This window comes from Carcharodon carcharias, chromosome 6, assembly GCF_017639515.1.
Source record: "Carcharodon carcharias isolate sCarCar2 chromosome 6, sCarCar2.pri, whole genome shotgun sequence".
Classification (NCBI taxonomy): Eukaryota; Metazoa; Chordata; class Chondrichthyes; order Lamniformes; family Lamnidae; genus Carcharodon; species Carcharodon carcharias.
In genome coordinates, this window is record NC_054472.1 from 75,098,917 (window position 1) to 75,115,634 (window position 16,718).

At 47.2% G+C, this 16,718-nt stretch overlaps 1 protein-coding gene across 1 annotated transcript in view; it reads right to left on the reverse strand.

Moving 5' to 3' along the window:
- The window catches only part of LOC121278803 (polyamine-modulated factor 1-binding protein 1-like), a 357,653-nt gene that overhangs the window by 281,605 nt on the left and 59,330 nt on the right, over window positions 1-16,718 (reverse strand). The window contains exon 5 of the mRNA XM_041189256.1: window positions 3,077-3,199. Coding sequence (XP_041045190.1) covers window positions 3,077-3,199 — 123 coding nt within the window. The remainder of the gene's footprint in view (window positions 1-3,076; window positions 3,200-16,718) is intronic.

Genomic DNA, 16,718 nt, shown 5'->3' on the forward strand with positions numbered 1-16,718 from the left:
ATTGCAGGGCTCCACCAGACTGGTCCAGGCACCAGAACCGCATCTCCAGCATCCTGATGGTTTGCTCCACCAAGTTGTGAACTGCTGCATGAGCCTCATTATAGCATCACTCTGCTGCAGTCTGAGGCCGCCACACGGGTGTCATCTTGGGGGTAGCCCTTGTCCCCAAGGAGCAAACCCTGCAGCCTCTATAGACCCTGGAAGACTGCAGGGATCTGCAAGTGACTCAGGATGTAAGCGTCGTGCACACTCCCTGGAAACTGGGCGTGTACCCGCAGGGTGCATTTCTGGTGGTTGCTTACCAGCTGCACGTTCAGTGAGTGGAAGCCCTTGCGGTTGATGAAGTTCACTGAGTGTAGCGATGGAGACCTCAGCGCCACGAGTGCAGTCAATCACACTCTGCACCTGTGGGAATCCCGAGATCAGGGCGAATCAAATGGCCCTTGCATCCTGGCTGTCCTGGTTCTGGATGAAACGTACAAAGTGTGTGCCATGGAGAAGATGGCATCCATTACCTCATGGACACATTTGTGGGTGGTGGATTGAGAAAGGAGCCCTGAAAGGAGCCACTGGCAGTGGATACCCTCCAAGTCCTGCATTAAGTGGCAGATGTGAGCCACCAAATCCCTAGACATACATAGTCATCGGCGACATTGGTTCTCAGTCATCTGCAGGAATGGCAGGTGGCGTCTATAGACTCTGAGTGTCGCTAGGCACTGACCAGCCACGGCTCCCTGTCGCTCCTGTGCAGCATGTGCAGGAGCTCCTGCTGCCTCTTCTTCCTGAGGTTGCTGCTCTTGCCTTTGTGTGGCCAGGTGCCTCAGTCGCTCTCTCCTCCATCTTCTACAGTCTCTGTAGGCCATCAGGCATACAGCTAGGTCACCAGGATCCATGATCCTGATGTGGTCCTCCTACAGCATGAAGGATAGAGAGACGTGGTTATCATGGCTGCACTGAGTACCTTTCCTGGCCCCATGCGACCGCCCCTTAACACTTCCCAAAGAGGGCTGGTCACCCCTTGGATGGCCAGAGTTGAGTGCGCTGCATGGCTGCCCTGTCAACCTGCGACATGGGGGACACTGGTCCAAACCGGGATGCTGAGTTTGTAAGCTGTGAACCCCTCCAGCAGTGTCTGCTACATGGCCAGCGTTGCTGAGGAGATTGTACAATGTTTGCAGTCCAACTGCTCTGTGGTCCAATAAAATAGTGGCGGACTCGAAGTCTGTGCCGAAGGTGGGGGAGGGTGGGGCTAGGGGGTAAGGTATGGAGCACTTGGTGGCCCTTTGGTGTCTCTGCGTTACTTGCACGGGTGGGCAGGCTAGCGGTCTGACCGCAATTATATCACTGTGGCTGCGCCTGATCTGTCTTAGTTGCAGAGGCACGGTCAGTTTATACAGGTGTCCCTAATGCGTGGCCACTCCCTTCGCTTATCCTGCCCCCCACCTCGATTGCCTGTGTGCGGGATGCAGCGGCAGGGCAGCACTTGACCCCACCATCCCCCCACCCCTGCCTCAGCAGTTGCCTCCGAGGCTGGCCAGCACTTGCCCCCCGACACCATCCCCCCCCCTCAGCAGTCGCCTCCGGGTCCAGTGTCAGTTGCCCCTGCCCCCTGGCACCACTCAGGCCTGTAACCAACAGGTGAGCTGTGGAGAACGTTGCTGCTCACTCATCCCAAAGTGATGGCTACTAAGTGCACATCGCCTGTGTGCTGTTGTGAAACACATCCCGATGCGGATGGACGATCCGGCAGGTTCCAAGAGCCTGGCGGGATGGCCTTTTAATTATATGCTCATGTATTACAATTAGCTCCCTGCCAACCAATGGCGGTAAACGTGGCCCACTGTCGGCTAGCTGGGCGGATGATCACAACCTGTCTTCACTCCGTCATGCAGCAGGTCGTGCCATATTGTCTGCGCACGCCACCTATCACGCCCTCTGGTAGCGGGCTCGGAAAATTCTGCCCTAAGTGTTGGGCTGGCCTTTAAATATGGCGCCCGGATCTTTGAGTCTGCCAGATGATGGCGGGCGGACAACTTAGCTCCTGCCCCGCCAGGTGATTTGGACCGATACGCACCTGGGCATAATTAATGACCCTCCAAGCGCAGAATCAGGCAGGAGTCCCCGATATTTGTGCCAGTGGGGTGGGCGCTGCTGAAACCACCCGCCACAGAACTTAGTCTCATGAATGGAAAATTCCGCCCTAGATGTGAGAATGGTGTTTGTCTTGAGTCACTCAGCTTAAGCTGATATCAGCATAATATGAGACCAGCTAATTTAAACATTTTTCTGTTGTGCCTAGGGTACAGCACATCAGGATGCCACTAGCCATAAATGTGGGGTCAAACAATTCAGAGCTGCTGGCTGCTCATGGAGTGCCAACACCTTTTAATGATGCTGCAGAGTTTTAACAAAGGCAGGTTGGCCTAGAAGAAGGCAAGGACCATGTTTGTGCCAAATTAATGCTATATTACACAAAATTATGAATATTTTTGTGCTGTGGGTCCATACCTTTTTAGGGCCAGGTTTACACCATTCAAATTAATTTCATCTAGGGCCCTTCCAGAGACAAGGAAGAAAGACTTCCATCACAACATTGGACTGGACTCAGATTTAGATATAAGAGGTAAAGTTCAATGTGCTAAGAATCATGTTCTTAAAGAGGTAAATGAAATAGGTAGAGAAAAGAAAAGGAGTAGTTCCAAACTGAAACATGTTTTTTATACTTGGCTGAGAGTTAGCGTGATATTTATATGGAAGTAGAGACTTCCTGTGGGACAAATAACATCAGCTCTGTTATTCTTCTTCAAGTTATTATATATTATTTGAAAAATGGGGAAGGTGAGTTATAAACACAAGAAATTCAGATATATACCTGTGGTTTAGTAATTACTTTTTAGTTAGAAGCCAAACTTTGGTTAAAAGTTCCCTGTCCATTACATTTGGAGTGCAAGTTACAAGAAATTGCTAGCAGTTCAAAAAAAGCATTGAGGAGGCAAGAGAAAATACAAACAATCACTCCATTTTCTTTTATTTAAAGAAATCTGATTATTATCCAGATATTTAGAGCAAAGCTGACCTTCTGTAAATATTGAATGTCTGCAGTCTGCGTCTCATACTCCTTATTGGAATGGTGATGGTTGATTTGATATTGTGTCAAGTCTGATTGGAGTTGTAGTATTACCTCTGTTTGTTCTGCAATCTAAATAATAACACGTTAAAAGGTAGCATAATATGTCACTTTTCACCAGGGAATTTGGGGGAAAAATTCGAAGTTAGATTTTCTGCTTGGATCACATTACCTGTAAGTGCCACACTTATTTCCTGTTATACTTTTCTACCATGTTTAAACTTACAACCATTCATTTTTCCATTCCTGAAATATCAAAAGAAATACTTCAAAGAACTTACAACTATTTCATGGCTCCAAGTGTGGTTAATGCTTTCTTTAAAGCGCACTGCAATTCTCCTGCTCTATTACTTTCCCGAGATCCTCCTCTCAGAATTAATTGCATAATTCCTGTTGATATTATTTAATCAATTCAATTTAGCAAAGCCATGTTACATTTGTTCCTTCTATTTCATCAATAAATTTTAACTCAATCCTCTCTGGTTCAAGTTCCACATCTTTTCTTTAACTAATATATTATGCAACAGTCATTTTTAAAAAAATCTTCCATTACAGGGATACAATTGAATTAAACGGCCACTATTTTATTTAATTAATTAAATTTGCACCAAAGCTTGTATAAAACGCCCTACCATGTTACAATAGAATGATCACTGATTTTACTTCTGCTGATTCATTCCAATAAATTAGTTAAATTATCCAGTTCCATAAGGGTCAGTAACAAGGGGACACAGATTTAAGATAATTTGTAAAAGAATCACAGGTGACACAATGAGAATTTGTTTTATGCAGCTAGCTGTTATGATCTGGAATGAAAGGCTGGCGGAAGCAGATTCAACAATAACTTTCAAAAAGAAATTGCATCAGTACTTCAGTAGGAAGAATTTGCTGGGCTAAACAGAAAGGGCAGTGAAGATTAACTGAATAGCTCTACCAAGCATGATGGGCTAATGGTCTTCTTCTGTGTTGTGTCATTCAATGATTCTATAATCAGAATTTGGGTTTGCAGGTGGGGGGGGTTAAATTATCTGAGTGGCCTTCCTGCCATGCTCCGCCCACTCCCAATAAGTCCTCAATTTTACGGGATGGGGAGGGTGGAGGAGGGGTGAGGCCTAGGGTGCTGACCAATCCTTGCCCCAGTTGAGGCCCTTAAGAGGCCAGTTAATCACCACTTGTGGGCTACTTCCTGCCTGGCCTCAATTTCGAGGCCAGCGAGAGGAGGTCAGGAGCGGACGAGAGGGGGAAGCCCAGCACAAGTTACCTTTTTGGGCTTGGGGCATGAACAAGGGCTGCCCTTTCCACATTGGGCAACTTCCACCAAAGGCTACCCTTCTCCCCACTGGGTGCCCCCTCCTCTCCCTGCCTCTCCATCAAGAATCCAAGAATTCCCATCTGCTACCCCCCCTCATCCTGCCGCCCACCACTGCAGGCCTCCCCTTCCCACCATGAGTCTCCCAGTAATTACTTGGTCCTGGACTTAGACTCTAGGGACTGCTTGTAGTCCCCGCAGTGGCCAGTGCTCCAGGTGATGCTGCTGGAACTATGGTGCTGCTGGCCAATCTGACTGACTGGTAGCTCTTTGAGGTAGGACTTAGAAGCATAGAAAAGTTACAGCACAGAAAGAGACCATTCAGCCCATTATGTTTGTGCTGGCAGAAAAAGAAAAAAATAACAAAAAACTAGCTATTTTAATCCTACCTTCCAGCTCCTGGTCTGTATCACTTCAGGTGCAGCTCCAGGTGTCTTTTAAATGATTTGAGGGTTTCTGCTTCCACCACCAAACCAGGCAGTGAATTCCAAACACCCACCACCCTCTGAGTGAAGACATTTTTCCTCATGACTCCTCTAATCCTTCTATCAATTTCCTTAAATCTATGCCCCCTGGGAATTGACCTCTCTGCCAAAGGAAACATGGCATTGCTGTCTACTCTATCTAGGGCCCCTCATAAACATGCACACCTCAATCAGGGCAAACCTCAGCCTCTTCAGTTCCACAGAAAACAACCCTAGCCTATCCAATCTTTCCTCATTGCTTCAATTTTCAAGCCCTGGCAACATTCTTGCAAATCTCCTCTGTACTCTCTCCACAGCAAATATGTCCTTCCTGTAATGTGCGGCCAGATCGAGACATAAAATTCCAGCTGTGACCTAACCAGCGCTTTGTACAGTTCCATCACTACACCCCTGTTTTTGTATTCTATACTGTGTCCATTAGAGGAAAGCATTCCATATGCTTTCTTTCCAACCTTATCCACCTATCCTTCCACCTTCAGGGACCTGTGAACATACACACCAAGGTCTTGGACTTCCTCCACACCTCCCAATATCCTCCCTAGCTTTGTTTGCTGTACCCAAATGCATTACCTCACACTTCTCTGGATTGAATTCCATCTGCCACTTTTCCACCCACTCAACCAAACCATTGATTTCATTCAGTGGCCAACAGCTATCCTTTTCACAATCAATTACACGGCCATTTTTTTGTGTCATCTGTGAATTGCTCAATTACGCCATCCACATTTTAGTCCAAATCATTCATGTATACAACAGCAAGGGACCCAACACTGAGCCCTGAGGAAAGCTACTGGAAACTGTTGTCCACTTGCAAAAACATCCATAAAACATCCATAACCTTTGTTTCCTGGCACTGAGCCAATTATGAATCTAACTCACCACTTTCCCCTGTATTCCATGGGTTTTTACTGTTCTGATCAGTCTACTATGTAGGACCATGTCAAATGCCTTACTAAAATCCACGGAGATAACATCCACTGCATTACCCTTATCAATCCTCCTTGTTACTTGCTCAAAAATTTTGATCAAATTAGTTAGACACGACCTTTCCCTAACAAATCCATGCTGACTATCCCTGATTAGTTCCTTTCTAATTGACAGTTTATCCTGTCTTTCAGAATTGATTCTAATAATTTTCCCACCACAGAAGTCAGACTGACCAGCCCATAATTATTTGGTCTATCACTCATGCCCTTTTTAAATAATGGTACAACATTCGCAGGCCTCCACTCCATTGGTACCTCACCTGCATCTAGTGAGGATTGGAAAATGATCCTCAGAGTGTCCACTCTTTCCTTCCTGGCTTCCTGGCTTGGAATACAATCCATCCGGCCCTGGTGACTTATCCACATTCAATGATGTCAGTCCCTCCAGTACATCCTTGTATCTAATATTTCACACTCCTCCTCTTTAACTAGAATATCTACTTCATCACTCTCCTTAGTGAGGATAGAGACAAAGTACTCATTGAGAACCGTGCCCACATTTTCAGGATCAGAGCACAAGTTACCATATACATCTCTGATCAGCCCTACCCTTTCCTTAGTTATTATCTTGCTCTTAATGTACTAGTAAAACATCTTTTGGTTTTCTTTGATTTTACCTACCATTATTTTTTCATATCCTCTTTGCTTTCCTAATTACCTTTTTTACTTCGCCCCTGTATTTTCTATGCTCCTCTACGCTCTCAGTATTAAGTTTTTTGTGACTGTCATAAGCTTTCTTTTTCTGCTTTATCTTGCCTTGTAAACTTCTAGATAACCAGTCGTGTCTAGATTTGGCAGTACCACCCTTTTTCTTTGTGGGGTGTCTGTAGAATCTCGCATTTGAATGCCTTCCGCTGGTCTGTCACTGATTTTCCTTCATGTATCTATAACAAGTCCATTTTTGCCAGTTCACCTCTCAGCTGCGTAAAATGTGTCTTCCCCCAATTTAGAACTTTTACTCCTGTTCTATCTTTGAACTTTTCCATGATGATGTTAAATCTAACTATATTGTGGGCATTGTCTCTAAAATGGTCCCCCACTGCTAGTATATAATCTCTCCTCATGGCTGTAATTGATTCTTTAACCAATAATGCTACACCTCCACCTTTTTTATCCCCCTCCATGTCCTGCCTGAAAATTCTATATCCTGAGATGTTGAGCTGCATTTTTGCCCCTCTTTAAGCCAAGTTTCTGTTATAGCAATGATATCATTCTATCATGTGTCTATCTGTGCCCTCAGCTCATCAGCTTTGTTTGCTATACTCCTCGCATTTAAATAAATACCTTTTAACATTGTCAAATTCCTATGCTGTAAACCTTTTAGCCTTTGCTTCTTCTGTCTTTCAGAGTCACCCGCTAATTTTCTGTCTCCTACTCCCCGTTCTGAACTTGTCCTATCTGAATCTGCCCTCAGGTTCGAGTCCCCTACCAATCTAGTTTAATCCCTCCACAACAATACTAGCAAATCTCCCTTCAAGGGCATTCGTCTCAGTCCTATTCAGGTATAGACCATCTGGCTTGTACAGGTCCCACCTTCCCCAGAACCGGTCTCAATGCCCAGAAATCTGAAGCCCAAGTGAAGGGCAGAAGCCTTGCATCTAACCACTTAATGGTCCATGGAGCATTAAATAGTTACTGGACAGCCGGAATCAGGGTGATGTGTTCCCCACCAATTCTTCGGGTGCTGGGGTGGGAATCCCTGCCACCCATTAAATTCTGCCCTCTGATTCTCCGCTCCACTTCATTACTTTTGGAGGAAGTACATTAAATCATAAAAATATACAGTACTGTTTCACTGTATCACAGATATCCAATCCTTTTTGAAAGTTACTATTGAATTGAGGTATGGCAGGACATGTGCCATGTGGGAACTCCCAGCCACTTCCCATGTCCCAGACAACCACAGGTACAGGTAGTGTTGTCAGCTGGAAGAGTTCAAATTCTGTGTTTTGGAACTTGAGCAACCACTGTTGTTATTTCAATCCAACTGCAGGGATGGGTATTTTGTGGCTAGCAAGTTTAGGAGGTGGTCACTCCACAGCTTAAGTGAATGCATACAGAGTGGTATTGGGTGACTATCAGACAGGCAGAAAATAGCAGGTACTGAATACTGATGGAGAAGAGGGTTCATCTGTGGAGTGAGCAACAGCCAAGATCATAGCACCTTGTGTGGCTCAGTTATATAGGGATGGAGGAGAAAGACCAAAAAAGCCATAGTTATAGGGGATTCCATAGTTAGGGGAGTGCCAGGGCGAAGGATATCACCGAGCATCTGCAGAACATTCTGAGGAGGGCATAAGGAGTGCAAAGGCAAGGAACAAGAGACAAGAAAGACAACGGAGGTCACAGCTTCAGTATTGAGTGTACCACCGAAGAAGAAGTTACCTGAACATGTCAGAGAATCAGTGTCGCAGAAGGATTTCCAGCATCCGCAGTTTTTTTGTTTTTATCGCAGAAGACTGTGCCTATTTAGGCAGACAGTCAGTGAGATTTGTGCCCTCTTAAGGAAGGCCTCAGGCCTCGTAGTACAGCTTTCCTACCCCTTCCGGTAGCCATCTGCGTGGCACTGATCATCTTTGCCTTTGGCTTGTTCAAAGGATCAGCAGCAGATCTTGGTGGTATCTCTCAAGCAGCAACCCTTCACTGCATTTCACAGGCTTCTGATGCCCTATTTGTGAAAGCTGGCCAGTATGTGCAATTTCAAAAAGATGGGGCCTCAATGAGTTTCACCTCCACCTCTGGATTCCCACAGGTGAAAGGCATAATCCCATCAAGGCGCTGAGTGGAGGAGGAGGGTGCAGAAGCAGAATGGTGCCCATGCTGTACAGGGAGGTGGCTGGGGCTGGCTCAGCAGTCCAAGCTCTTATCAGGATGCAGTGAATGCCAAGGAACATCTAGTCCTGGCACATTTCACCTGAACACTTTTCAACTGGCAGGACTGGATGCTCTGGCACACTCTTTGATCAGCCTGTGAGGACATACCCCATGAAAAGCACAACCTGGAAAAGATCCATTCTTACCAGCAATGTATAGTACACATCTCTCCAGCAACCTCAGAGTCCCCATTCAAAGACCACTGCTTCCCTTCACAATGTCTTCCCATTAAAGAATGTAATCTCACTTGCCTGCATCATGGCTCAGCATTTCAAATATTATTTAAAAATTACAATGTACACGATCACAAGTGTAATTACGCCAAGTGAACTACTCAGTGCTGTGATTGCCACGGTGGCCTTCGCTCTCGACAGGTTCTACACAGTACTGTTGCCTTGGATGAGTTGAAGGCAGCCTGCTCCCATCTATCTGCTTGTGACTGAGACGCAAGTGCCAGTCATTCTCATCGTGGTGGTGTCAGTAGTGACACCTCCAGAGGCTGATGCATTGGCGTCAATTCGGGAACAGCCTGCGTCACAGGGCCTGCTGCGTAGATGGACCCTGAGTCAGAGGGGCCAAGGAAGTTGATGATAATGGTGTCCCATGAGGAGTGGCACCCTTATAACTTTGAGTGAGCCCTCTGATGGTGCTTTGGATCACTGGAAGGGACCTCTAGGAGGCTGCAACTGGCATCCACTCCATGCCTCTGTGCCATCTGCATCACTGATCGGTCAATGCCAGTGCATTGCATACATTCAGTGCATGTCAGTGTGCTGTTCCTGCATTCACTCGAGTGCTTCTGCAGTTGGCTCTCCATGATGTTGATCACACTCTCAGAGGAGGAACACATGCATTCACAGCCCTGAACCATGACGGAGCACATGAGCTGGGTGGACTTCTCTGTACTCAGCCCATGACCCCACACTGTCTCAGGGAACTCTGACATGTGAGCACACATCTCATGTTGCTGATCAAAGTCGAGTGGTCTAGCTTGCGACTCTTCAGGTCCTGCACTTGTGCCCAGCTGAGCAAGGGTATGTCTATCCTCCATCCTTCAAGGAGGACTGCCCACAGCTGCCACTGCCTCCATCACCTCCTCATTCTCACTTGCCTAGTGCCACCTTTTCTAATCGCACACGGGGATCAACCAATATGAATGCTGCTGGTGCAGGGTGCTTCTAAATGATGAAATAGTGCTGAGTCTGATGGTTCCCTCTCATCCAATGGCCCTAGTGGTGCTGCAGCAGCAATGACATGTTCCCCCTCTGCAACTGGCCCTGTAAGAGACATAAGAAGGAGATCATGAGAACTCACCTGTGACAGCAGATGGAAATGAGACTTCCCAGTGCAGCTGAGGCTTTGGCATGCTGTCAGATGGGCAGGATCCCCTTCATCCATAGGTTTCAATATTATTTCACCCTCTCTTCAACATATTCTAATCTTTCCATTGCTTACTTCTTCACGTGGTACCACCCTCACAATGTCCATCGCTGCCACCTCCATTGCAGTGAAGATGGTGAGCTGGGGCATTTTTTCTCTTGTGTGCACCCTCTCCCTTGTATTGTTCACCCGTTTCTCTCACAAGGACAAAACATCTCTCACCAATACATGCAGCTCATTAAATAAGTAGTTGCATGTAACAGTGCTGCCAGGTTTTCAACTTTTGGGTTCCTCTTTAAGTTGCCCACTAAATTATTCTCCTACATGCTCTTTTTCCCTCTTATTTCCTTCTTCAATTTGATTCTCTTATGTATTGTGAACATGACATTCATCAGAAACACAAATTTTATGTTACATTTTTAACTAGAAGGGAGCAAATTTGGGTTGTATGGTGCCGCTAACACAGGTGTGGGCCGTGCCTCCAGTTGCCATCTGTAAATGCAGAAGGGCCCACACAGGTAGCTCTGCTACGTGCTCTGGAAGGCTGTGAATGGACGTCACCTTGACGTCACATTGCCTAAGCACTGATGCGACACCAGGATATGCAGGTCATGTCTACATATGTGTGAATCACTAAAAAAAACAAGTGCAGGAAGGTAAAGTGGGCCCTGAACCAGAATTATTTAAATAGCCAGTCAACAAAGTTAAGCTGAGGTGTTTTCCATTCACTTTTGCTCAGGAGGAGATTGGTGGAAACACTCTGGAATGTTGTTGGAGGTATTTTTTGGTACATGGTGATTATAGTCAAGGAGGAGAAAGGAGTACTGAACCCAGGCAAGGGAGCAGTTGTTCCTGCACCTCTTCAACTGCAACATAACCAGCAGAGGTAATGGAGGAGACAGGGAGGAATTTGTGAGGAGAGAGGAGAAGGAGGCTCTTCATCGAAGATCTCACCCATCGTGAGTATCGTAGGAGCAGTATTCCTACATTCCTATGAATCTGAAGCAATGCCTGAGGTGGCTCGTGATCATGGAACTGTGTCACCTTCTTCAGCCTGACCTGGAGTCTCACAGCATAATGAGGGCAGCTCTCCCTGTAGTCATGAAGGTTTTACAAATCTGGAGCTTTCAGATGCAAGCAGGAGAGAACATAAATATTTTGCAGCGTGGAATTCAGTCAACACAGCAACCAGGAGGTGACGGAGGTCATATCCACAAGGTGATGCAGTTTTATCCTCTCCTCCCTCAGGAGGCAAGGACAGGGTGTAAGGTCCCATGACTCCACCAGGGTAGTGGATTTCCAATGGTGCATGCATATTTCTCTGTGGATCCCCCATGTCATCATGGAGAGGTGCAGAAACCAGTTTTTGCAACGGCTTGTAATGGTTACCATTCTATAAATGTGCAAGTGGTGTGGGACCACACCAAGAAGTTCCTCTCAATGAATGCCCGCTATTCTGGCAGCAGTCAGGGTACAATCATCCAGCGACAGTGTGCCCTATGCACTGTCTTCGGGCCTCTGAGAAGACCCCATCTGCGCTTGGTGTATGACCTCCTTCCACCATCCCACGACACGAGCAGAGAGGCCATACAATGAAAGTCAGGGCGCCATGTCTAACATTGTGGAGCGAGCAATTGGTTTTCTAAAACAACGCTTCTGCTACCTAGGCTGCTCAAGAGGGTGTCTTTGCAGTGCATGTAGGAGAGGGTCTCTGAGTTTGTGGTGGCATGTTGCATCTTCCACAACCTGGCCATTATGAGAGCACAGCCATTACCTCCTGCCAACTGGAGGTCACATTAGGAGGAGGAAAAGGGAGTGGAAGAAGAGGTGGAGGAGGAAGAGGAGGAGAAAGAGGAGACAGGAACAAGGCAACATTGACCCCATGCAACTAGACACAGCGAGAATGAACAGGTTGTGAGGATTTGGTTTACTTGAAACAAACTTCCCATTCTTTATATATCAGTGCCACATCAGTGGTAGGTATTCAAGGAAGAGATAGGAAGGTTCAGAGCAAGTATGTTCCCTCAAAGAAAAAGGGTGGATCCCCTGGATGTCAAGGGGGTAAACAGGAGGATGAAGGAAAAAAGGGAAGAAGATTATGACAGATACCAAGGGGTCAATACTGCAGAAATCCTAGAGGAGAATAAAAGGTGAATGGGTGAAATTAGAATTGAAATTAGGAAAGCAAAGAGAAGGCATGAAAAAAAAGTGGCAAGTAAAATCAAGGAAAGCTAAAGATATTTTAAAATACATAAAGAGCAAGAGGATAACTAAAGAAAGTGCCGCGTCTATTAGGGACCATAAAAGTAACTTGTGTGTGGAGGTAGAGGGTGCAGGTATACTTCTTAAAGAATGTTTTGCATTTGCTTTCATAAAAGAGAGGGATGATGCAGACACTAAAATAAAAGAGATGGAATGTAAAATATTGGATGAAATTATCAGTGAGAGGAAATAGTAAGGGGTTTAACATCTTTGAAAGTGGCTATATCCCCAAGCCCAAATAAAATGTACTCTAAGCTGTTAAGGGAACCAAGAGAAGAAATTACGAGGCCATGACCATAATTTTTCAATTTTCTCTGGCTACAGGTGTGGTGCCAGAAGACTGGAGGTCAGCTTACATTGAATAGCGCAGAAAAAAGAGACATGCTGAAGCTTATCATCTTGCACTCATCAGAACATTTCACAAGAATACCAATTATAAGGGGAAAATAACAACTTATACTCTATGTAGAGGGTGCTGATTCGTTTGCAAGTGGCCTCTGATTGGTAGAGGCATTGCCATGGAGAATGCAACAGTGATGGTGACTGCCAAGCTATGTTTGAAATTTAAACCAGGCAGCTTGACCCTGATTGGTCAAGGCATTGCCCTGAGGAATGAGTTAGCGAATGGCTGTCACTTACTTTGTTTAGCTGAAACATGCGCAATGTGTGTACATGTTCTTTCGGTCTGCAAAGAACAGGATCCTATGTACTAATGTATGTAGCTTTGAGTACATGTGCCACACTGTGAGCCTGACGGACAATATTAAATTGGTTGTCAGAGTAATTATTAGCACACTGAGGACTACTCAGCAAATGTTGTCCATTCGCGGAATCACATCTGATGTTGTGCACTATGAGCGGAATCATCCCAGATTTGCACTTAGTGTGGTAGAGGACAGGAGAAAGAACATTTTACTCGCTAGCCGCAATGGCAGCTTTTCCCACTGTATCGTCCCAATCATTAATTATGCATTCCCGTGAAATGTGCCGTTTCGTTGGGCAGTCTCTGATTCACCCGCCTCGCTGTAACCTCGCCGCTTCCTCACGCCAGGCGCCATATTTAAAGTGCAGCCACGCTGTTCACCTCTCAGTGCTTCTAGCCCAGGGCTTGTGCATAGGAGACATGACCCTGAAAGGCAAGAAGACTGCAGCCCCCCAGTGCAGTGATGGGGCCTGGAACGCCTTTTGGATGCCGTGGAGCCAACTATATCCTCTAGCCCCACTCCGGCCACAGGATGGGCAGCAACATCAGCAATCTGGCTTGGGAGGCAGTGGCAGCGGTGGTCAGTGCCAACGCCCTGCAAAAGAGGAATGCCACCCAGTGCTGAAAGAAGGTGAATGATCACTGTTTCACCAGAGGAATTCACTCTTCTCATCAATCTCAACTCATTGACTCACAACCCAATAAAAAATCCACAGTGATCTCACTCACTGCCAGTTCAAGGGACATCACTATTCACTCTCTGTCACACATCTTCATTGTCCACATCGAATTCATGGCAGCACCCACACATGCCAGGCATACCCACAAATGCCATGTCTGGTCTGGCAGATGTCCTACTTACACTTTCCCCATCTGTCTTCATGCAGGACAAGCTGGCATACAATAAAAGGGAGAGGTCACAGACTGGTGGAGGAATGCCTGAAATCAAGGTCCTCACAAACCTTAAAAATACAGTCATATGGCCAGTGAAGATCTGGACTGTTCCTGTGTTGACAGTGAGGATCCAGCAGTGCGACATTCATCAGAGAACAATCCTGTGAGTGACATGTCCTGTTTCACAGGCCAATGCCATGCACTAATTATCTCCCTGTGCTTTCGCAGGCACATCTGTCAAACAACCGAGGGAGTCCATGACCTAGGTCCTCGACTCAAGCCCCAAAGACACCTCAGAAGAGAAATCTGCTGAAACCCTAATTGAAAACCCATTACAGCGATCACCCTCACCTTCCACAGAACAGAGACACACACTTTGTTGGGACCAAGCTTTAAAGTAGGGTCACAGTCTGGTGAGCACGTCGCACTGTCTGATCCAAAGTAGGTGGAGACATGGATGCCCAAGTTTCCAGCAATTAGAAGGTGGCTGGAGACCAGAAATCTGCTAAGTCTGAGTCAGATGATAAGCCCCTGGACTCGGTCATACCTCAGTTGCTGGAGCTGCAAAGGAAAGCTCAGGAACAACAGGAAGGGATGTCCACTGCACTCCTCAGATTGCAAGGCATGATGGAGGAGTCCATTTGCATTCAGTCTGAGATGATAGTGCCAGCATGCCAATGCACTGGGGTCAACACTGATAGGATGACGGCCACCATGGAGGCCTTGGGGTCCAGGACATTGGTCCTGCACTGCTTCGCCAGCTGAACTTCATCGCTGACGCCATAGTTGGCCTCCAACAGTGTCAACACGAGAGGGGTGCAGGGCAGCTTGATCTGACTCCAGATTCCCCTTCTCCTCAAGGAGTCACCCAGGAGCCTTTGGGCACCCACATGGAGGAGAAACAGCGGGTCCACACACCAGGGCCATCCACCCAGGTGACTCCGGGAGTGTCCGGCCCATCCAAACCCCCTCTTCCAGTGACCCCAGCAAATCCAGCTCCACAGGCCGAGGAAGGTGCCACTGCAACACTGTACGGCCCTGAAAGCAGGCTGGGGCCCTCCAGGTCTCAGCGCTCCAGAGGTCGCCGTCAAGGTCATCATAGACAGGGTGCAGCAATCAGCAAGCTGCCTCCACCTCCACTGTCGATATTAGGGGAGCAGCAAGACATAGCAGCAGGGCTGGGAAGTTTAAGAAGATGCAGTTGAACACCTGGGCATGGGTGTTAATCATTTCTACATAATTTTCACTTTGTTAAAAAACTTCCAAGAATATCTCCTTGCCTATGGCTCCTTGTTCTGATGAGCAATGTTTGTGTCACTCAGATGTGAAACCTTGGTCCCTGCACAGTCCAGGATTTCTCCTCAATGCTTTGAGTAACCTTCCCAGTACACTGATGTTGTGCTGTCACTGTCGCTGGTCACATAGTCATGCCTGCACCTCAATAGGGCTTACCATTGTTGCCAGAATGCCCTGGGCTGGCGGCACAGGGTTCGGTCATTCTCTCTATGTGCTCCCAGCATCTTTGAGGTGTGGCTGGACCCCCATCTCATCAGCATGTGCGTCCTGTGACAGTGTGGTCCTGAAGGGTTCAGGTCACAAAGGATGCCATAGTATCAGGAGTAGTGAAAGCTTCCCACTGCATCTCCATGATATGACTCCATGATGTTCACAGAGCGCAAGCAAGCTGCCATCAGCCAGATAGGAGTCAGACATTCACATAAGCTTTGCGAGGATCTATGGAGTATCCCCACTGCATGTCGTCATCATCCTCCTGGAATGTAGGGACTGGAGAGACTATGGGCATCCACTGCATCTCCATGACAGCAGCCTTTCCACAGAGGGTATGTGCGCTGCCATCAGGCAATCAGGAGTCAAATGTTCACAGATGCATTGGGAGGGTCAACGGTGTCTCCTCACTGCATGTTGTCATCATCCTCCACGAATCCTGCAGCTATGAGGGCCTCTCGAGCACGCCTTCCTCATCTGGCCAGTGCGATGGTCTCATCGCCATCATCCTCACCTTCAAGGACCTCCTCGCCCTCATCCCCGTCGATGTCCTCCTCATCGGAGGAGATGTACAGCTCCTTCGTCTTCTCCTGAGTTAGCTCCTCTCTCCGTTGCAGTGCCAGGTTGTGAAGGGCGCAGCAGGTGACAGCTATGCTTAACACCCTCTATGGACTGTATTGCAAAGCTCCACCAGACCGGTCCAGGTACCGGGGCCTCATTTTCAACATTCTGATGGTTTGCCCCACTAAGGTGTGAGTTGCAGCATGAGCCTTGTTGTATCTTCTCTCTGCTGTACTCTGAGGCTGCTACATGGGTGTTATCAGCCACGTCCTCTGCGGGCAACCTTTGTCCTCGAGGAGCCAAACCTGAAGCCTTTCTGGACCCTGGAATACGTCAGGGATCTGAGACCTACTGAGAATGTAGGAGTTGTGGACACTCCCTAGGAACTGTGCGCAGGCCTGCAGGATGCGTTTGTGGTGGAAGCCCTTGCAGCCGACGTACTTGATCGCTTGTTGTCACAGAGATCTGAGCACCAAGTAAGGGTTTTTTTTCCAACTACAGGCATGGCAGGGCAGCTCAATCCCGTGTTATGTACCGCCTGCAGCATGTGGGAAGTCCTAGACGCTTCTTGCACTCTGACTGACCACGTGCGCAGGAAATGCCACCAGCTGCATGTTTCGGAGCTTGAACG